A 23,770-nucleotide genomic window follows, 5' to 3' on the forward strand; every position below is an offset into this window, starting at 1 on the left:
TTTTGTTCTTGGAAGTACATACACCATATAGACATAAAGTAAGAATGTTTGCTTTGTGTAATCTACTATTTTGTACCTGCACCATAAGAAGGTAGAAGTGCCATACTCCTTTCAAGAGTTTAAAAGCTAAACATAACCAACTTTTTACAGTTCCTTCATGTTGCTTTTGGCTGCAAGTGGTGTCTATATCTTTTGCACTTGATTAGCTTTTTAGATTTTTTTATCTAACAACTTACCTACCCAGAGAGGGCAGAGGAAAGTCAAGGCAGATTGATTAAAATTATGGAGTCAAGGAGCACAGTTTAAAGTTTGTTAAAGTCTTATGTAAATGCTTTCAAAAGAGGGTGATGGAGGACAATCCAGGGAGAAGTACTGAGTTTATAACTTCTAAAGGTTCAAAACTCCTGTGCAGACATTTTGGTTTCCAAATGGTTCAGTAATGCTGTGTGATCAAGAAATTAAATCACGTAGTCACCAGAGCTGTTTTCCACATAAATAAACTGAAAGTATTGAATATTTGCTGATGTGTGTGTCGAATCATGGCTTCTCCTACACTGGCATTAGGAAATCCTTTATACGTACCGACCTTTAAGAGCTTGAAAACTCAGTCAGGCATGCTGGTTACAATGCATACCAATGCCAGTCAGGTTTGGTGTCTGACTGTTCAGACTAACTGTCCCACCTCAGTTAAAATTTCTTCAGGTTCCAAGTGTAACATCTCAAAATAATGGATATTATCGCCAGCCCTACTATTTTCATAGTTTAATGTTGTCTGGCTAAGACAGGCAGAAAAATGGCTGTGCTGGTGACATTTTTCACCTTTAATTTCACGCAGAAAAGCCTGCACAAAGAGTGACATTTACAAATGGATGTGATCTAGGCAGAGTGGCAATACTTGAATAAACCTGTACCTCTCATCCTAATGTATACCCTGTCTTGGGAAAAGTCTGTTCATTATTGCATTGAACAGTAGCAGTATTATACTCCAGTGCATGTTCACTTGATAGTTTTCCATCCAGCAGTTACTAAAATACTTCAGCAATTTTGAGTTTTCTCCAGACCAAGACCACTCTTGTCCTAGTTTCAATATGATTTAAATTGGACCAATGGTTGTCCTCTTCAGGCTAGTAGCATAACACTCCTGATATTGTATTGTAGTGGGCTTTTGGTAGGAGTGATCATATCAGCTCAAAGTGTCTGATATAAAAGCTCAAGGCAAACCCACCATGTGTTGTCCCACCAAGACAAAGTTAAACTTAGTTTAACATCTGGAGATTTTTGCCCAGCATGATTAACTGTAATCTGAATCTAGTGAGCTATCTGACTGTTCTTTACTTCTAAAGCTTATGATAAGCAGGAGAAGCTTAAGTGCAGTGATCTGATCAGTTTGGGACCCTCCTCCTGTATACAGTAATAACAAGTTGGCTATGATCTTATCTAGGATATTGTCCATTCTTCTGGAGTAGATAAGCAGTCAAACCACCTTGAATTGTTTTTAAAAGGAAGTGATGGCATTAATCTTTATTGGCAGTTTGCTGGCTTAGCTCTGCCATTCAATCAGGCAAGATTCAATCATTGGGGCATAGACAGCTTCCATGTCTTTTTTTTTTTTAGGATATACTCAGATCTGTAGCATAGAGACTGCAAACCTGTACATGCAGTCCTAAGACACTGTTTGCTAATGGAAGTTCCTATATTGGGTGTCAAATGTCAGCAGAGATACCCTACAGTCTTCTCCTTCTAATTAATTTTGCTGTTCACAAGTTACCAGAAGTGAAATATGTTTACTTGAACTCAGGGAAGAAGCAGTCATAAAATAATGGCATTTTAAGTAAACATTTCATTGTTTGCCTTCCTTTCCTGCTAGCTCTGGGGATTGCTTATTGATAAAGGGGTTGAGGGTCAAGAGAATTCACTCACTCGTTAATGCTCTGACAAGGGGAATGGCACCCCGAGTGTAGGCAGAGTTTACCTAATGTGGTAATGCTGGTCAAAATGTTCCAGTCTCAAAGGCAAAAATAACTAGACAAGAACAAATATGAACTGTATTGCTCAAAGAGAAATAACTGTTCTTTTTAGATATGTCAGGAATTTTTGCTGTCCTGAGATCAACTCCTGTCCTGTTCAAAGAAAAGTGCTAAATTTGTTTCTCACCACAAAAAGCAGTTTGTTAGCTGAAGTTCACAGCAGAAATTCACTGAGCTTTTTTTGTTCTAAGTAAATGGGAAAGAAATTACACTGATTGGAAGTCTGTTTCTTCCTTTTGTGACTACTTTTATTTCTTACTGGTTTAGGGGTTTTTTTTCCAATGTGTACTGTACTTTCTCTGGCTTTCTAACACTGTCCTTTATCCCTCCTGGCCTTCATGCCTACAATCTGCTTGTTAGGTTGGACAAGGAACAGCTGTAAGCAGCTGGGCAGGTGGCTGATTCATAGCCTGCTGTGGACCAGTTGGACAAACAATGTGTTTATGGTGATTGTAGCTGCTTACTTACTGTTGGAATGAATAGGGAATTTTTTACAAGTGTTTTTCCTTATGGAGGCACTTATTTACTTACAATTTTTCTGGCTGTTAGTTTTCACAGAACATGGGGGAACTGGTTTGTTTGGGGTTTTTTGGTGACCTCTACTTTCTAGTGAAGCTTAACGAGAAATATTACTAGAAGAGTGCCAGAGAGATGAATACCAGGGCGTGTAAACTGCCAATTTTTAAGGAATGACAACAAAATCAATGAAGTTGCAAATTCCTTAACAGATTTGAGTAAAAACCAATAATCCCTTAAAATGTCTGCATTTAATATGATTGGCAAAAAAAGGATGTGAAAAGTGACTTGCAGGGGACATTTAGCATGCCAGGTTTGTTTGTATACTGCTTTAAAAAAATTGGTGGTGTAATTCATTTCAGTGGTCATCCCTAGAAATTACAATGAGTACTAATTCTGCTTGAAAGAGTAATTTTGTCTTTAAAATCCTTACTGTCTGTTTCTGAAGTTCCTGAGTCCATTCATGGGAATGTTACAGCCAGCACAATATTGTCTGAAGTCTCTCTCCCATCTATTTAACTTCATTTTTGTGGGAACTACCTAAGAAGCCCAACAAGCATGAACACTTAATATCAAAACCTCAGCCATAGTATCTGGTGATTTAATCATAAAAATCATCTTACATGGGAAGAGAATGTAGCCAGAACTACATTACAGAATGAGTAAAGGAATGTGATCTACACATTATTATCCCCAAACTGTCTGGAAATTAAATGTGAAGTATTTAGGTTTTATTGCTTAAATAGTGAATTTGTCCAATGAAAATATTTTGTATTTTAATCCAAGACTTCACTAGTGTGAAATTCCTAAGTATGTGTATTTCATTCACTAGTAGCTTTGTAATTTAGATTTTTTATTTTTGTTTTGGGTGGGGCTTTATGCAATCTCTAGCTAAATATGTTCCATATCTGAAAGACAAAATGGAAGTACCTTTAAGTCCTCCATGCAGACAACAAAGATCATGGGTTAATTTTCTGTGCACAGGACTTCAAGAACCTATTCCTCTTTCTGATAACAGGTAATGAAGACTTTGTAGTAATAAATCCTGTCATAAGCCCTTTAAATCATAAATCCTCAAAATTAGTGCAAAAATAATGTTAGCCTATTTGTCAATTAGTAGTTATTCTCTAAGACAGCTGCATATATTTTGTGGTTTGTGTGAAAGAGTGAGCAGACTGCATCTGTGGCTTTTCAGGGGAGCTTGAAAAAGGAAATGACAGTCACTACTGTAGACCTCTTTCTCCTGGGGGACTTAATAGCCTGAATATCCAATCTCCTTTTTGGAGTAGTCAACAGTAAATATTTATGTATATAGCAAGTACGCATGTGTGTATATGCATATGTTTATACATATGGCAAACATCTGTTGAGCAAGTATCACCTACAAAATATCTGGAAGAGATACAGGAAGAAAGTGTTGTCTGTGTTTTGGGGATATCCCAACAATGGAATTTAAGCCTTTTCATGGTGACATAGGATCAGGATTGATTCATCCTTTCCTTCTCATCTTGTTTTTGAGACTAGCATTTTTGCCTTGCTATCTTTCTCACATATGCGCAAAGAATTTAAATATCCTTTTGGGGAGGGAACCACAGTTTAGCTAAAATTCTCATTCTGTGCTGCTTTACTTCATGAACCAGCCTTGATGGTTCCTCTCACTCCTTCCTGCTTGCCATGGTGTTGCATGAAGTGACCCTTTTATGGACAAGAAAAAATTTTAATGAGTGAGTGAATGAATGAATGAACTGAAAATTTAGAGAGAAAGTAAATCTTTGAGAGGTAGTTTTATATAGATCAAAATTCAACAGATAATGCTGTTAAACTTCATACCTCCAAGTCTTGTTTTATTTTCTTTGTAGTATTTTGATTACAGAGCCCTCTAGGGAATACTTAGTATCTTCGGTGTGGCAATCAGAGAAGTATCAGGATAGTATGAACTCTCTTTTGTTGGTCGGTAAGGATTTCTAATTGATGATCAATTTCTAGTTGATGACCAATTTCTAAGATGTTGAAGAGTTCCATGTACCTGGACAAAATATAGTGAAAAAGATAATGTTATATTACAGAGCACATCTTTTGAGCCACTGAAGTTTATCCAATTAATTTAATGCTCTGAAGTTTGGATTATCTGATTCTTTTAGTACATGTAAAAAGTTACAGTATGCAACATAGAAGTTGGTATGTCATGTATCCTTCTATGGAGGTAATTTGAATGAAGTAAGAGGTTTATTTCATTATGGAAATGTCAGGTCACTACTACTAATTATACTCAATAACTGGTAATTGAAATTTGGTAATCTGTTGAACTCTTTTCTGTGTTCTATTTTTCCTTAAATAATATTTCAAAATATGTATCAATCAATAGAAAAGTACTGTTAATGGAAAATAATAACTTGACAAGAGCAGACTTCATGTTAGGTACCAAAATACACAAAACCAAAGTAAGCTGCAGGTTATTTCTGACAGCACCAGAATATGCATTACCACTGTCCTTTTATTTCATTTGCCTTCACTTTAAAAGTCTCAGGATTAAGCTATGTATATTGACTTGTTATGTTGTCCAATTCATTTGTACCTTAATTTATAGTTGAAAACAATGTATCATAGGCTCATTACTATTTAAGTTCATTTTCTTTTCAGGTAAGGATTATGTTAAATCTTTGTAAGCATGACAAGTAAACCCAGAGATAATGAACAAGGTCATTTGTAGCTTTAGTTTTGCAACTACACATTATTAGATCTGAAAAAAATTTAACACCCCCCTTACTCATACACTCAGTAAGTAAAAAGCACACTTGCTCTGCTAACACTAACTATTTTGCTTTTAAGTCTATTAATGGACACTGAGTTACAAATGGAAGTATAAACAATGGATGTATGTAGTAGGTCATCAGTATTTGGGAACTTTCATTTCTAAAATGACATTCTATTTTCATGTTTCTAGTTTATTAATATTTTATGTTGATGTCTGGTTTTTGTAGCGCCTCAGACTGTTAAACTTGCTTATCAGCGTCATTCGCTTACAGAACTGAAGGAAGTGCTACAAGTTGAGGTAGAAGCACCAATGCTTAGCTCACTAGAGGAGGGCTGGTGGCTTCATTTGGGTTTAAATCCAGTCTCCATAGAAACTTTGGAGCAATTAAACATGGATGCCAGTAATGCAAACAGTTTGCTTCCTACAGAAGTAGAAACGTTCACACAATTTACCTCGTATCAGTTAGAAGGTAAGTATCTTCTTTTTAAAAAAAAAAAGTGATAAAAAGGCAAAGATAGATACTTTAACAGAGAATGACACAGTGACAGTTATATACCTCCAGTTATATTCCTCCAAGAAGGAAGGGAACAGAAGATTTCTTATTCTCAAGAGCAAAATGTTTTATGGCAATATGAAGTAGCAACACTACTACAATTAAGGTGTACTTTCACAACCTTAGAATGAACTGTAGGAACAGAAGTGTTTAACTTCACAAAGTTACCTTTTCTATTAATGTGCAGATGAAAAGTAGCCTCCACCAGCCATACTATTTTTTAATAAAATAGTTTCATACAGGAGCATTTCTTAACAAATAGTAATTTTGCATTGGAATATGTTAATAAAGCAGCTATTTATATAGTCCTATGTGCAGAAGGTCAGTGGGGAGAGTATGTTACAGTGAAAATTCTTTATTTTGTAATGTATTCAGAGGGGGTTTTTATGCTGGCTATGGTTTCAGATGTGAACCACTCAAACTTTAGAATTTCTCATGGACCATTATGCATACTTACAATCAAACTTTAACAGAAAATGCAAAAAGTTATTTAGATTTTATTATATAACTGTGGCCTGACTGCAAGGTACCAATTATGGTTGTAGAGCTCTAAGGACTGGCAGTAACATGGTATGTTGTGAAACAGATAGGCACAGCTCATGAAAGAACATTTCCACTTGACTGCTTTTTAAATATCATGAAGTGTTTAGCTTCTGTGTTTAACATGGATGTTCAGCAGCAATGCAAAAAATTGCAGTTCTAGTGAAGCACATCTTTAGGGGGAGCTAATTGCATGCTTTACTTCTTTTTTTTCCTCTAAAAAAAAATCTGTTAATCTTTTAATCTTTCTTCCTAATGAAATGTGTTGCATCCTACTTCCTAGAAATCTAACACCAGTCAGCACGAGGCAGATGGTGAAAACTTCTAACAGTAGCATGGCCTTCTGTTTCTCAACATAGTACATTTTTACTTAGGACTAATCCGTACAAATTTTCTAAAAGTGGATTCTAATGATCTGGGAAGGCAGAAAGAAGAAATAAAAAATGCTTTCTCTATAATTATCCAAAGTAGTTAACTCCAACCAGGAGAAAGAAAAGAAAAAATCTATGTTACAGCAAAGAAATTAAATTTTGTTTTTAGGATGGCTTAAAGAGAAGAATTCTTTGACAAACCAGGATATGCTTTCTGCTGAAAAACATCAGTCAGACAAAGTAATTAATCTTTACATGTCACCACAGTCTCAAAGTCAGTACTTTGCCCTGCATATGAGTCCTGCATCATCTGCCAAAATTCACAATAAAAATACATCTGTGGAAGAGCTTACTGGAGGAAGCATAAAAGAGAATAAGGTAGAAGAGGCAATTTATTTCTTAAACCAAGAAGAGAAAACCCCCAAATCATCTGAATCAACCAGCTGTAAAGATGTGTCTTCTAAACAAGACAACTCATCCAGTCGTCAAAAATCTGCATCATTTGCACTTGCTACAAAATGGTACAACGATGATTCTGATCTGAGCAACTTTATCATGCTGAGATCTAAATGTACACTCATCCAAAGAGAGGAAAAAAATTATGTAGGTAGTCCTGAAAAAGGTATGTAAACCAGTTTATTCTGCCATTTTTCCAGGTTAATTCTGCTCTCGTATACCAGTTACAATAGATGCTAGTTCATGCTAGTGGATTTATGGGGAGAAAAATCTTTTGAAGTCAATGGTAACATTTTTATGATCTTTGATGTAGCTGAATCTTCAGCTAATGATCTTACCTTTTGTTTTTTCCTTTGGATATCTTAGGGGATTTTTTTGTTTGTTTTGGTTGGGTGGGTGCTTTGGTTTTGGGTTTGGGGTTTTTTTTTTTTTGGTGGTGGAAGTGTTTTTTAATAAAATAAACACATGACTTTATTCCTATTATGACAAAGTAACTCTAAATGGTACTTACTCCAGAAGATTTCTTCTGTCCATATGTTCTCTTTGGAGAAATACTAGTTATCAGTTGTAGTTATCAAATTAATTGTAGTAATCAAATAGTAATTATCAATACTCTTACTTTTGTAGAACCAGCATAGCCTAGACAATGAACAAGAGTTAAAGTTTTTCTCTGGAAAGAAGCATTTGAGCCAGTTACCTTGGTGCAAACCCCATCAAACAATGAGGCCGAACATGTCTTAGAGAAAACGGAAAGTTTTTCGTAGCCCTGTTCTTGTTGATGACAATGCTTATGAAAGAATCTCAGGCTATACATTGAACATTGCAGATATACAAAATAGCAGAGAGGAAAAAGAAGTAGAAGAAATTCCTTATTTGTTTTAAAAAAGAAATATTTGTGACACAAAATATCAGGAGACATATTTCCAGATTCACTTTTCAGGATAAAGTTGTATTAAAAAAGAATATTTGTTATTTTTTGGGCTTGTATGGCAGAATTTTGACAATAACTTTTATCTGTGTTTCAGTCGTATCTCCCAGCACAAAAAGAAAAAAGGGGTTAAAATTGTTACATAAAAGCTTTCAGCAATAATTCCTATAGAAAAGAATTGGGATATTTATTTAATTGCAAGCTTATGTAATCTTGTGGAAGAAATTATTTCTTGGTAAAATTCATCTGTTACTGACACTGGTAGATATGCATGCATAAAACCCTTCCACGGCCTCAGAGAGCAACAAGCCCAATTTTAGAAGTAGCTCAAGGTACCTGAACTGAAGTTTTATGCCACCATCTAGTGAACTCTGACTAAAACTGCAGTTCCTAATAAGAAATCCAAATGTATTGAAAGACAAGCTATGCTACATTTAAGAGTAGGCTTGTGGAGGTTTAAGTAAGGTAAATGCAGTTTTGAATATGTTTACAGGTAGACCCCCATGCTGCAGATCAGTTTTGTCTGATACATAAAGAACCCACTGAACCATATAGGTCATTCTAAATTTAACTGAAAATAAGAAATGCCAGCACTGCTTGTAGGAATCTTTCTCTATTGTCTTTGTTGTTTGGCTTATTTTTTAAAGATGTCATTGTGTATAATATTTAGTTCAGAAAATACAGAGGAGGGAAGTGGTATAAACAGTTCATTGATCCAATTTTGAACCCAGTTATAGCTTTTCAAAATCAGGAAGGTTTTTTTAACTTAACTAGGAAAAAAACCTGTTTTTTCTTTTCTTTCTGTCTCTGTATGATCAGTTTGCTTTCTGAGGAAACTGACATTCATAACTAAAAAAAAATCAGCAATATTTAGGAGACGCCTATTCAGCCAGAACCCCTCTCAGAAATAAAGAGGTAGAGCTGCCAAAGGAAGCTTTGTGGGCAGAAGCTGTAGATCATGCATCGGCATTTATAAAGAAGAAGGGTAGGAGAGTTGGACATACTAAGAATTTGCAAAAGATAGCTATAAGACAAGATAAAAAGTTATTTTCAATAAGAAATTTTTCTTTTTTTTTTTTTCTGCCATTTGCAGTTTCCATGTCCTTTCTGGGTCACTGACAGTACCGAGCCTTTTCTACTCACACTCACTGAGATATTTTTCATAGTTTGAGCTCCATATAGTCAACAGCATCTTTCCTCTCATACATGTTTTTTCTCCATATAAAGGCATATGAGCTTTCCTATGGTGCTATATTACAGAGCTATAGTACCTCCTTAATTTTCCCAGCTCTGTATTTCTGCCCTAAGGAAGAGGAACCTGGTAATGCCTGACTTCTTGGGCTGTGAAGGACCTCATCTCTCTCTCTGTGTCTCAATGGTTTTTCCATACTATATGAGCCCATGAAAACAATCAAGAAGTTCATGAAAGGAAAATGTATGTGTCATAGAAGCTACTTAATTTGAAAATATTTCTGCATGTAGAGTCATTTACAGAACAGTTTTCTTATTCATTGATCTGGTTTTGTGATGTTTGTATCTAAATGTTCACTCATGGTTTAATAATTTAGTTCTACAACATGAAGAACAGCATATGCATGTTCACAAAGAGGACAGTTCTGTTTGTGAGACTGTGAGAAAAAAGGAAAAAGAACAAGAGAGTGAGGACAGTGTCACAGTCAATATTCAAGCATCAGGTATACTATTTTTGCATACACTTTATTATATATAACTTTGCAATATAATTTTATATTAAATAGTACTACTTAGACAAATATGGAAATTATTAGGCTTAGTCTCTCCTCCTTGTGACTGAAAATATTCCAAATAGATGGATATTTATTTTGACACAGGTGTGAGAGCAGGCCATGGAATTCTGTTTTAAGACTAAAGCCAATTGCATGCAAACTAAAAAGTACAGACTTTGAGTTATGTCTGACCTAAATCAGCAGACATGGAATCTCTTCATGCCAATCAGTACCCTCAAATTATTATTCTGCATTTTTTTCTCTGACAGAGTAAATGAGAGAATTGGGGGCAGAAGGGATTGGCAGTCATTTTGGTAGGAAATGTCATTCACACATGTATTCTTTCATACATGATTGAGTCTTACCCTGTGAACTCTTGCTGTTGTACTTTTCAACACACTGTATCAAAGAACATGCACTGACAACAATTTTGTTATGCAGTAGAAATGGTGGAGAAGAACCTAGAAGATATTTATCCAAGATATTTTACAGCCTCAAATCAAGCACACTCAGTGCTAGAAAGCTGTAGGTCTAAAACAGATTAGTTTGGGTTTCTATGGAAATGCATTCACTCCAACCATGTGCTTAATGGGACCAGTGAAAGAGCAGAGCAGTTATTTTCATCTGTTCCCATCTGAGATGAGAATCACATAACAGCTATAAGCTTATTTTTTAATTTTTTTTAAATAAATTTTGAAGTAAGACTCCTTTAATGCAACTGGAAAAAAATTTAAAGCTTTTCTGCAGTCAATAAAAATTAGCATTTTGCAAAGGTAGTGTTTGTTGGGACTGAATGTACTGCTATTGTCCTTGAAATAAAGTGTGTTTCACCATGATGGTCTTGCACATGAAGGAAAGGAATCTTTCTCAAAATGAAGCTATAGCCAAAACAGAGATTAGAAAGATTCACGCAAGCATTTTACTTAATAGTGGAACATTGAAGATGCATGATTAGAAATACACCTTAGAAAGAAAATGATACATTAATACAGGAATGCCCATATGAAATTATACAAGGGGCATCCAAAATATTGTAGTATCAGACTTATTTCCATACAGGCTGAAAAACTGGACATAGTAATATAACTATTTCTAGAATGCATAAAATTTTGAAGTTATTAATTACTCTTATGAAGTAGTGCATTGACCAAGTGAAGTTGTCAGCTGCTAGTCAAATAATTTGTACAGATCAGTTGAAAATATTTTTGAAAAGTAAATCTTTGAAAATGAAGAATCACACAGTTCTGATCATGTTGATATGATCAACTCAACTATAATTTTAAAAAATGGGTATGGAAGAGTTTCACCTTCTTACCTGAGGAAAAGGACATCCCTTTCAATTCATTCAGCAATTGACAGCTCTCATGGATGCTAATAGCAAGAAATTCAGTTGTAATTTGGAAAGAATTGTGAAACAGCCACCCAGAAGCAATTAAGAACTGTTGGTATGAAAGCACAAAGAGACTAACAGATTGGCTTGTTTAGCCATGCTAGACAAAGATAGTAGAAGTTAAATATGAGGGAAGGAGAAAGGCTGTTTAAGTTGAAGTTATAGTAACAGGTGGACATAAAGGGACTAAGTCTAAGTTTAGACTACAAAGTAGAAGAAGGCTGTAGAACAATGGAATAATAGTGCAATCTTAGTGGGAATCACAGGAGTAGAAAATCCTAACTTTTCATCATGGAGTTTGATCACTATATGAAATGCATGGAACAACATGGTTGCCTGCTGTGAGGATCAGCTTAATTCTACCACCCAGGAGGCTCCCGGGCGAGCAACTGTTTTTCTATTAATGTTAAAGCTTTCATGAAGAAGTCAGTGTTGTTTGTGTTTTACTAGGTCTTTTCAATATTCTTGAGCAGTAGTAGTATATGAAACCAAACTTTATTACTATGTTTTGTTTATCGTGCAATCCAGAAAGCCAATGCCAGGCATACTGCCTCTTGGAAGAAGCAGCCACTCCTGTTCTAAAAGATTTGACAGATCTGGGTGTACTTGCTTCTGTAAACTGGAGCTTTGACAGCGTTAAACGTGATCATACAAGGTTTTTCTTAAAACAGCAAGAGAAAGTGATAAGTGATGTTTTTAAAGAAGGTACATCTTTTTTAAAAAATGTTTTTTTCTTCTTTAATACTAATACAGGTTTAATTGGTGACACAAAGTTCAAGATGTTTGATAAATTAATGATAAAGCTTTTGGCTGTTTATCTTGTAGAGTTGCAGTAATTTATTTCCTCTTTTATTTCCAAAATAATATCTCCCAGTTCTTCTGCATTACGTTTATTAACCTGAATATTGTAATACAAAAAGTATTCTAACTGAATATAATTTTAAAATATTTTAGACATGCTTCAGAAATGTTGCTTCTAGATCAAACAATGTTTAAATTATTTTTATGTTTTTGTTGTTTCTTTCCTTTTAGCAGCTATTGTTTGTCACACCTGCATGATGCAAAATGCTAAGCCTATGTTAGAAATAAGGAGGAAAAAAATCCATATTAATTTGGTTTCTTTCTGACTTCATTTCTTGCCTACGTGGCACGTGAAAACCCTATAAAACCAGAAAAATGAAACCAAAAGCCAGCAAAATCAGTGACCCCTTACGAAGATTTTTGGCTATAGATAAAGAGAGGGTCAGGAAAACCTCACAGCAAAATACAAACTGTGTTTGAGGAAGATTTAGAAAGACATTGGGTATTTTGAATTATTTTTTGAGTTGTACTGCTCATAGTTGAGAACTAATTGTAAGGATGACATAGCAGGCTGTCTGCTACTGCCAAGTTTTTATATTATGTTACAAGTTATGTGATAAACTTGAGCTATCTCAACTTTATTGCTTTCTGTGCTGAATGTATTTTCTCAAAGTAAAACTAATGATAATGAAATTGCAAATGAGAAAGAAGGCAAACAAAAAAAAAAATTAGTGGTCTCTGCAGAATGACAGCCTGCGATCTATAGAATTACCATGTTAAAATTGTCGGCAGCAGGGTTCTCTTAATTTGAGGGAGCCTACAAAAAAAGCAAACACCATCTTCACAGACATGAGGGAGAAACGCAGTATCGATATCTGTATGAGTGAATAACAGAAAGAAAAACATTGCTGAGAAAAGTATACAGAGAACTAGTACTGCTTCTCAAGATCAAGGAAAAAATATGTAAGAGTCTGCATTTTAATTCAAGTTTAATTTAAGAAAACTTATATCCTTTCAAATGCAGTTTACATGCTATACAAAGATAGCCTAAAGTAGGAGCTGGGCTGAGTGGCGTGCTTATTCAAGCTTCAGGGCCCTCTCCGCTTGTGGATTAGCTGTGCAGTATATTACCAATTGCTAAAATTACAGCAGTGAAATCAATGAAAATGTTTCGTGGCTGAAGTACTGATGAGGCAAATGGTCATCTATTGGACCTTCCTTTCGAGGGCAAGTGTTTTCTGAGGAATGGATAGCATTTACCCATCCCGTGTTATACAAAAACAACTGCTGTTGAACACAAAATTGACCAATGAAAAAGGTCGGTCTTTGGACTACAGCTCAAGGAAAGCAGTAAAAACTTTTTGCTCTTGGTTTAAAATACCAAAAGAAGTCAGGTTGGTTTACCTACTGTTGTCTGCACTGAAGACGCAGAAAACTGCAAGGGAGGTCTTGCATTTTGTCCCCAACTAAAGAAGCAGAAGGAGATAAGAATTCTCTGGCTGGAAGGTCCATAGAAATGGAGAAGACTGTAACATATCCAATCCATTCCTAATTAATATTTCTCTAACTCTATAGGAGATTCCAAAACCTCCCTGGTAACTTACTTCACTCTTCTATTGCCTTGCTGGTTTTAAATAGTTTCACAATATCCAATCTCATTCCACTCTACTGTTCAGTTCTGTTCAGTCAAGTCCTTGAAGATTTATTCAAAATGGGTACATAATGCAGAATAAGTAGCCTATAAACCTTTTTAATTACTCTGTGGGTCCAAGAAGAAGCAGGTGTCCTCCAGATTTACCTTCTCAAAGAAGGTTAAGATTCTCATCAGGAGAGACTTATTAGGTAGGGGAAGGTAATATCAGAAGTTAAGACTCTACATGGATAAGTATTGGAAGACAATAGGAATTTTTCTTACGGTATGTGTGAAGACTAGCTGCGTCCAAATCATTTGCCATAAAGAATGTGGCTTTTATAGTCTAAAATTTGTTGAAAAAGTTCTGTGAAAAGCTCAATTTGAGGTTATCACTGCTTTAAAGTTGCTTATTGATTAGTGGATAATCTGCCATTTTGATTTCTTAGAAAGAGTTCTGAAATGTTTGGAAAATGGGTTAGATGGAGTTACAGGGCGTTTGAAAAATTTAGTGATTTGACTAGTCATATGAGGAAATAGTAATGTGAACAGCTGAGCTTCTATGGTGGCCCGAAAGATGGGAAATTTATCAGTTTCCATGTATATTTAAAGATTGCCCTACTAAAATCAGTAAGGCAGTGTGGGTTTAATGGCACACCTAGGGGAACTGTTACACCCTCCTCCCACAAGCACCACCTATCCCTACACACCTTTCAAAAACACTTCCCTGTGTGACACTTGCTCTGGGTCAGGTGACATGGGAAAAGTCATGCTATATCATAAAGTATTTGCCACCAGATCTGACCTTTCAAGACTATGTCTGTTTAAGTGTGTTTAATGAAAATTCTGAGATACCAGGATCTTTTAAATTGACTACATATGTATAGCGTGATTTCTGAAATTTTATACAGACCACACCTGTGTCTTGTATTTGTAAAGGTAAAATAGATGAGAAGGAGAACATGCTGTTCAGACATGCTGCTCTGGTGCACCTGCTGGTGACAGTTCGAGATCTTCTATTAACATGTGGCTTGGACACAGCACTAGGTTTGTTTTTAGTAGTAAATAATGATACCCAGAAACCCAGTGCTTTGTGTGTATTCTGCAGTCTGTCTTTCATGTTTATAGGCTGTGATTCTTTGCCATCGGTATACCTCCAGCATAGCTTCAATATGATATTCAACCCTCTTTGCTTCCTTATTTCTGTTCCATCATTACAAATGAATTCACTGTGGATTGTACTTTGGTAGTGTATGTGCTCAGTTCATGACTAATACACCACTGTTCATATTATTACATGGACTTGCCTGAGAAACATTCATACCAACTTCCACGTATATAATGTGTTGTCTTGTATCTCAGAATGACAAATTTTCGTTGGAATCTCTGTGTGGAAGCTGAGAAACATGAAAAAATGGCAGGTCCTTTGCTGTTCACAGTCCACCTTCTGTGAGTGTGGAACACTTCCACCTAAAAATATTCTTAGGCTCCTTGGAAATGGGGTACCTAAAACTGAGGGCATTTTAAGCAAAATCTAAAATATTATCTAACATATCATGAGGCAAGGAATTTGAAGTTACAGTCCAATTCTTAGCACTGGACTCACATAGAAGCTTTTTTAGAGCTTTTCTGGTCTTATGCTATTCAGATTTAGAATATGAAAATTCGTTGTAACCCAATTTTATGCCTGAAATGGCAATGCTGTGCTTGTCAAGTTCCCATAGTTGTGTGTTGTGAATTTTCAGATAGATCTATTGGAATAGATTCATAAGGAGCTGAAGTCAGCTTTTATGAATGCTCTGGGAAAGTCAGACTCCCTCTGTCTTTATAGGAGATAAGGTGGTTCAGAGCACCTAACTTCAGTCACTCTGAATTATCCCTTGATGGAGGGTGTTTCCTTAAAATTGATGTAAAATGGAAAACGTCTGCCATAAACTGAACTATGGGGAAAAGAAGTTATTTGTATTTGCTTAAATATTTCTAGCAATAAAAGAATAGGAAGAAAAATACAGAATGAATATATAAGTAGAATCCTAAGTAGAATTATTTTCTACAATTACTATAAACAATGTACGAGGATGGGAGGGAGACAAATGAGGAGTTCTTCCTCCTCTGTTCTATTGTGGCAGAAGCACTCCTAGATGGTATTTCAGAATTACACAGCACCTGTCCTTCCAGATCCCGCAACACCTCACAAAGGAAACTGCACAAGAAAAAAGATCTGAAAAAAACTTAGAAAATTGAGCCAGATACTAAGTAGGCCCTGTAGTCTTCACTATTGTTGTGATGTTGTGCTGTGCTGTGTGATTCATCACATAGTTATCTTAGATGTATTTTTTCTTTATACCTTTTCAAATAACCCCGGCATTGTTCATGTTACATACAAAAGGCATCATAGTTGAGAAATAGTTGTGATAATATGAAGAGTGGTGAAAACACAGGACAAGTAAAGCTTTGGACAGTGGGAATACAAATAAAGTTGTTATTTAGTATAAACTATATAGACTAGTTAAATAAAACAGTGCTGCTGGCTGGTATTTGCAGCTATAGAATGCAAAGTTCTATAATTCTAGCTGGAGTCATGTAGCAGATACTACAGGAGGTATAGCAGTTTTATAAAGGCCACTTATGTACCTGATAAGTAGTAATAGTATCCTTCCATACTGGTGAGCCATTAAATTTTCATCTTTTTTGTGCAAGATACCTTCACATAAATTTTAAATTTCTGTGTAGATTAAACACAAACCTTGGCAATTATTTTTTGTCACTGCAATTACTTCTGTTGTTGCTATGTTAACAGGTTATTTGTCCGAGGCAAAGGATATCTATAAAAACATCTTGGAATCCTGTTTGAATAATATATGGAGGCAGCTGAAGATTGTACAGTACAGCAGCCAGAAAAAGCATGAAACAAATCCAAAAATAACAGAGCTTCAGTGTCAAATGTTAAATTGGATGCAAAGTTGTGGAGAGAAACACAGTGTTAAGGTTAACAATGTAAACAATTTCTCTAAGCAGACAAAACTGCTCCAAACTATGTGAATAATTATAAAACCATCTTTCAACAAGGGTTGATTTATGGAAGAAAGTCTTATAATTACCTTTCCAACTCACAGTATCTGTTACATAAGGGTAACATACAGTTTAAGACCTCTATCAGGAGCAGTGCAGGTTTCTGTTTGATGAAATCTCCCCTTGTTGCATGACTGAAATGACATGCATATGAGTTTTAACATTGCCAGGGCTTCATCTTGTTGCAGGTGGTTTTGTTTCCCTGGTAAGTATATTGTATCACATCACTTACTGAAAATTATATTATAACCTTTTATTTGAAGGCCTCAATCTTCTGGTGCAAAGAGGATCATAGCGCAAGTCAGGATTGTGTACTTGTACAGGTGTGGCTCAGAGCGCACACACCATGGAGTGTATGGGTATTGTTATCCATAGACGACCTCTGCTTAAGCCATGGATCAGGCCAATCTCCTGGCATTATAATTATATAAGAAGCAAATATCTGGAAGTGATAGTTACAGCATGGAGGATAGGGTTGTGGAGGACATTCAAGTTAACCAAAGATATTTTTTTTTCTGGATATGTGAATATTTTGGGTGATACCATGCAGTGCAAACCACCATTTTCCTTTGTAGAATATTTATTTACCAAATACTTATCACATAATGAAACAGAAGGAATAGAATATATAATTTTTTAAGTGTCCTGACTGTTTGAAATAGAATTTATGCTGCTGAACACACAGCCAAAAAAAGATGAATCTTCAAGCTTACTTTCATTTATTTTAACTTCTTTCCATACTTCACTTCCTGGAGCTTTCTTCTTCTTTTGTTTCTCTTAAGAGTTGCACTAAGAGCTCTGAACATCTTTGAATTAAATTTTCCTGAGAAGAAAAATATAATAGTTTATCGTACACCCTTTTAGAATTTAAAATGGAAATGAAGCAACCAAAACAAAATGGTGTTAATTGTCTTGGTGTCTGTCCTTCAATAGACCCTCTAAGCTGATTTCAGCATCATTTTCTTCTTCTTAAGAGTAACACAGTTTGCTTTGTGATACCAGGATTATGCTGTACTAGGACACATATGACAACTTTGTCATTTTAATGTCAGCTCAGTGACAATTTTGCTTTTGTTCTGAACTTCCCTATATATGATTTTAAAAATTTTTAACTGTAACTCTCCTAAGTTTTGACTTACTTGCTTGACCTAAACTTAAGGTCATGCACACATACCCATGCAATGTAAGAATATATATGATTTTATTCACAATTATAAGATTGTTTACTGTTCCCTAACATTCAGGATAGGTTTCAGTGAGCCAGAATAGGCAGGAGTATACCAGTTTTAATAAGAAGTGAAAGTTGTATTGAATAAGCCATTTCCTGTTCTATCACATCACATCAGCATCAGTTAATATGATGTGAAATATGATTATCTGGTTATCCTTTTATTAGCCAAATTTTTTCTTGATGCAGGATTATAATGGGATATTTCCTTTGTAAGCAATGAGTTGCTAATGGAATAGAATAACTGAACTTTACTCTTTGTTTCATTATCTTTTGTACTCATGATTAGATAGAACACGACTAAAAATGTCATGTACCTCACAACAACATGTAATGAGTACACTGTTGTATCGTGTGGAAAAGCAGGTCTGCATTTTAAAATGCAGTTGTTGTCCAAAACTATTTTGAAAGGAGCCAGTGGGTTGTCAGGTGGCTGTTCTGTGCACCAACATAAGGAAATGGAAATCTGCCTTAAGTTTGTCAGGCTGACCAATACCCAGAAGTTCTTTTTGGACAAGATCTAACACACTATCAATATTTACATATATAATTATCTTGCATCTGTAAGTCTTAAGAGTTAGACAATGCCATGTGCCTCCTTAAAAATCTTACCTTGTGTGCACCACGAAAAGTGTCTATACAATAGCATAAAGGTTCAGAGGTCATCCTGTCTGAAAGTACGGTGTAAATCCTGTATGTACGTACATATTCTTCACATACTCTGATTACATAGCAGAAGTTCAGTTTGTATCAGTTGAAATGGTGGACAAGGTAAACAGCTTCTCTGGTAGTAATTCTTTTTAAAACTATGTCAGTTTGGTAGATTCTAATCCTTTTCAAAGTTTTCATCTTAAGCAGTATTTAATGAATCTCAGAGATAAGCGATCTCTGGCAGGAACACTTCAGTGTGCTCCATCTATGGTCTGGAAAATCTTTCTAATTAGTTCAGTGGTACAGCTAGCACCTCCCTCCAGTACATCACCATCTTGCAGGCTGAACTCTGGATATCTTCAGTTTAAGTTTTACCTCCATAGGGATAATGCCTCTAACGTGACAGTAATAATCTGTGTAGTGCAACAGTAATAATATGGTATAATGTCTTTAGATAATAACTTTAAACAGCATCTTTACTTTGAATCAAATATTCCAGTTTAAGATTTCTTCTAGAACAGCTTTGTTCATAAAACTGAATTCCAATACTGATGCCTTCTGTAATATTTCTCCAACTCTTGTGATAATGCACACATACACCTGAGTTTCAAAGTGTTGGTGATAGGAGAAAAAATGCCAGCAAAACTTTGACCCTGGATATGGGGAGAGCAGACTTCGGGCTGCTGGAGGAGCTGGTTAGTAAGGTCCTCTGGGAATCTGCTTTTGAAGGTATTGGGGTCCATGAATGCTAGTCACTTTTTAAGAGTCATCTCTTATGAGTGCAGAAGCAGGCAATTCCAAAGTATGGGAAGTAAAGCAAGTAGGGCAGAAGGCCAGCTTTGCTGAGCAGGGATCTTCTTGTAGAACTTTCTAGGTGGAAGAGGAAAGTGTACAGACATTGGAAACAAGGACAGGCGATAGGGGAAGACTACAGAGATGCTTTTTGCCACTGCAGGGAGAAAATTCGTGCAGCCAAAGCTCAATTTGAGTTCAAGCTGGCCAGCACTGTGAAGGACAACAAAAAGGGCTTTTTAAATATGTTAACAGCAAAAGGAGAATCAGAGATAACATTGGCCCGTTGCTTGATGAGGTCGGTCACCTCACAAATAGGGAAGTAGATAAGGCAGAGACATTTCATGCCTTCTTTACCTCTATCTTCAACACTGATGATGAGCCCTGGGACCCCTGGAGCCCTGTGCTGGAAGACCATGACGAGGGGGATGATAAACTCCCAGCCAACCCTGAGCTTGCTCGAGCCTTGCTGCTCCAGCTGGGTGCACATAAATCTATAGGGCCTGATGGGATTCATCCCAGAGTACTGAAAGAGCTGGCCAATGTCATCATGGGACCTCTCTCCATTATTTTTGAAAAGTCTTAGGACTCTGGAGAGGTCCCAGTCAACTAGAGGCTGGCAAATGTCCCAATTTTCAAGAAGGGCAAGAAAGAAGACCCTTGTAATTACAGGCCTGTCAGTCTCACTTCAGTGCTTGGTAAAATTATGGAGAAGGTTATTCTGGGAGTTACTGAAAAACACCTGAGAGACAATGCAGTCATTTGTCATAGCCAGTGTGGGTTCACAAGGGGAACATCCTGCTTAGCCAACTTATTTTCCTTTTATCACAAGGTCACCCATCTAGGTGACCAAGGGAAGCCAGTAGATGTGGTGGTTTTGAATTTTAGCAAAGCTTTGACACAGTCTCTCACAGTATTCTTCTGGACAAAGTGACCAGCACACAGCTGGACAAGTCCATAATATGTTGGGTGAGCAATTGGCTGACGGGTTGGGCTCAAAGAATTGTGCTAAATGGGGTTACATCAGGCTGGAGGCCAGTCACCAGCAGGGTTCCCCAGGGCTCAATTTTAGGACCAGTGCTCTTTAATGTTTTTAAAAATGATCTAGACTCAGGAGTTGAATGTACATTAAGTGAGTTTGCCAATGATACTTAATTAGGAGGAGCTGTGGACTCCCTCAAGGGTAGAAAGACCCTACAGAAAGATCAGGATTGACTAGAGAGCTGGGCAATCACCAACCGTATGAAATTTAACAAGAGCAAGTGCTGGATTCTCCACCTGGGTTGGGGCAATCCTGGTTATACATACAAATTGGGGGATGAGAGGCTGGAAAGCAGCCCTGCAGAAAGAGATCGGGGGGGTTGGGTTGATGGCAGGTTGAATACGAGTCAACAGTGTGCCCTGGCAGCCAAAAGGGCCAACTGTGTCCCGGAGTGTATCAAGCGCAGCATAGCTGGCCGGTCAAAGAGGGTGATTGTCCCACTCTACACTGCACTGGTGCGGCCCCACATCGAGGACTGTGTGCGGTGTTGGGCACCTCAATATAAGAAGGACATCAAACTATTAAGAGTGTGTCCAGAGGAGGACGACCAAGATGGTGAAAGGCCTTGAGGGCAAGAACAAGGAGCGGCTGAGGTCACTTGGTTTGTTCAGAGAAGAGAAGGCTGAGGGGTGACCTTATCGCAGTCTACAACTTCTTCAAGGGGGGCAGCAGAGGGGGAGGTGCTGATCTCCTCTCTCTGGTGACCAGCGATAGGACATGAGGAAAGGGAATGAAGCTGCATCAGGGGAAGTTCAGATTGGACATTAAGAAAATGTTCTTCACTGAGAGGGTGGTCGGTCACTGGAACAGGCTCCCCAGGGAAGCGGTCACGGCACAAAGCCTGTCAGAGTTTAAGGAGCATCTGGACAACGCTCTTAGTCATATGGCTTAGTTTTAGGTAGTCCTGCGAGGAGCAGGGAGTTGGACTCAATGATCCTTATGGGTCCCTTCCAACTTGAGATGTTTTATGATTCTATGATTGTCATTCTGGAAAACTCCAAGGTTTCCATTTTTGCCACCTACTTAGTCAATCTTGTGTTTTCTGTGCAAAGGAGAAAGAAAGATGTATGCAGGCTGAAAGAGCAAATTTTTTACAGTACTAGAGCTTCTTTTACCTTTCTTCCAGATACTAGTCATAATAAGGATGGACTCTGAGAGAGAAAAAACTGCCCTCATTCACACTTTATCTGGAGTAGAAGGTAAATATTTATTTTTATGTGTATTTTTGAAAGAAAAAGTGGCTGTTATTCTGTGCTTCGCTGCATTCCTGTTTGTATGGTTATTGCAGGTGTTTCTCTCTCTCTTCCTCATCAGGTACCTTTCTATACACTTTTCTCACTGTTTTCTGTTTCCTTGCTCTTCCATCAGCCTTTTTTCTTTCTTGTAATTTTATTTTCCCGTGATTAAGAGTTCTGGTATGATGTTTTCTGTTCTGCAAGGGAATGATAGTTCATCTGTCAAGTCAAAGATTTATTTAACAGAACACTAAGGAGATGTGGGCAGCCCATTGCCCAATTATAATTGCATCTGTTGTCTTGGTCAGATTGTCTCATTGTTTTTAGCTGATCAGTGGTGTGTGAATTGTCCAGCTCATAGTTCACAAACAAGTTTCACCATGTCTAGTGCACACAGGTGACTCATGGGGGGTTACAAAAGTGACCCAGCCTTGGGTTGCCTTGAGGCCCTGTCTCTGCAGAGACGACTCACGGGGAGCTGTGTAGACAGCTTAGCCCTGGGTTGTCTGATAAACCCTAAAGTAAACAGGGCAGTGGCTGCACCATTCAAAGAACCAAAACCTGAACTGAGCCTTGAAATCCCTTAACAAATAGTATGCCCTGAGTCTCAATCCAACCACTATTCAGTTGCCGAGGAAGCAAGGTAAAAAAAAAACCAAAACCTGGAGGGTTTCAGCTTCAGTTTCAAATGACAACCTTGTGTATTCAAACAATCACAGACCAATGAAGGAAAGATAAGGGGAAACTCCACTCAGATATACATAATCCAGTTAGGCATATATGATAATCCACTCATAGTCATACACACCATTCCACAAGTCAGGGGATAAAAACTCTAAGATTCAGGTTGGAAATGGGGGAGTAATTTCTCTAACTATACAGTTGGCTTGCAAAGGAAACCCTTCCCCCCCCCCTTGATTGGGACACCGGTCAAGGTAACTTCCCTGGGATTGAGAGCCCTTACCTGGAGGGGTAAGTGAATATTGTTTATGCTTTAAGTTTGTAAATGCATTTGTGGTTGTCTGTGAATTGCTTGTGGTTTTATTAATGTACTACTCTTGCCTTAAAAATTGCAATAGTGCATTCCTCCATTGTATCTGTAAACCCTGCAATAGTGGCATGTTAAGTCTGTAAGTGAAGTTCAAATAAGTTGTTTGCTTGAACCTTGAGTTAAGTCTGTGAGTGAAGTTCAAGTCGTTTGCTTGAACCTTGCAGTTAAGTCTGCAAGTGAAGTTCAAGTCGTTTGCTTGAACCTTGCAGTTAAGTCCTTTTCCGTTACATTAGGTGGTCACAAGTTTTCTTCCTTGCAAGCTTATTAAGAGCAGTTAGAATTTAGAAGTCTTAACTAAGCTCCCTAGCATAAAACCTTAAAAAAGTAGTTAGGTACAGATCATAATTTCCTGTAGCTCTCTGTTCCTGACCTTGTTTGCTAATTTGCTAAATATGTAAGCATAAGCTGTAGCGATCTATTAAACTCAAGGAAAAAAAAATACTGTTTCCAGTACCCCTGGCCCACACTGATACAAACAACACTTTCATGAATTTATCGTTTTACCTGTGAGTAATTTTTGTACAAGCTTGTTCAACATCACAGATTCAGCTGGTAAAAGAAACATGTTTCAGGAAGATTGCTGTTTGAGCCTGTACTTATGTTTAGAGCAAGCCACTGATTCCTTTCATGTTGCTTTTTAAAACCCATTTTTGTAGCTCCTTCTTGCTTGAACCTTATAACAGTGTCATGTATTGTATTGTTCTTTTGCTTTTGAAAATAAAGTTAAATTTCCTGTGCTCTTAAAAGAAGAAAGCCTGTCTTTTAGAATGTTTTGAAAGGGAGGAGACGTGTTCACAATGCTTTTACTAATAATATTTAATGAAAAGCATTTTATTTGTTTTAAGATCTTAAGACTTGGTTGCAAACACAGGTCAATCCAACTAACTAAACTTTTGAAGAGAGGCATTTGTGTTATACAAATATCCCTTTTTAGCTACATCTTCCAGTCATACTTGTAAAACTTGAAGTATACAGGAAGTGTAAAGG

General features: G+C 36.8%; 1 protein-coding gene across 1 annotated transcript in view; it reads left to right on the forward strand.

Annotated features, from left to right (window-relative positions):
* The window catches only part of SHOC1 (shortage in chiasmata 1), a 56,021-nt gene that overhangs the window by 19,067 nt on the left and 13,184 nt on the right, over positions 1-23,770 (forward strand). Inside the window, exons 9-17 of the mRNA XM_052775979.1 lie at positions 3,435-3,561; positions 4,403-4,497; positions 5,525-5,767; positions 6,932-7,384; positions 9,715-9,840; positions 11,810-11,986; positions 14,652-14,759; positions 16,513-16,700; positions 21,624-21,696. Of these exons, the coding sequence (XP_052631939.1) occupies positions 3,435-3,561; positions 4,403-4,497; positions 5,525-5,767; positions 6,932-7,384; positions 9,715-9,840; positions 11,810-11,986; positions 14,652-14,759; positions 16,513-16,700; positions 21,624-21,696 (1,590 nt within the window). The remainder of the gene's footprint in view (positions 1-3,434; positions 3,562-4,402; positions 4,498-5,524; positions 5,768-6,931; positions 7,385-9,714; positions 9,841-11,809; positions 11,987-14,651; positions 14,760-16,512; positions 16,701-21,623; positions 21,697-23,770) is intronic.

The sequence above is a fragment of the Harpia harpyja genome, chromosome Z (genome assembly GCF_026419915.1).
Source record: "Harpia harpyja isolate bHarHar1 chromosome Z, bHarHar1 primary haplotype, whole genome shotgun sequence".
Classification (NCBI taxonomy): domain Eukaryota; kingdom Metazoa; phylum Chordata; class Aves; order Accipitriformes; family Accipitridae; genus Harpia; species Harpia harpyja.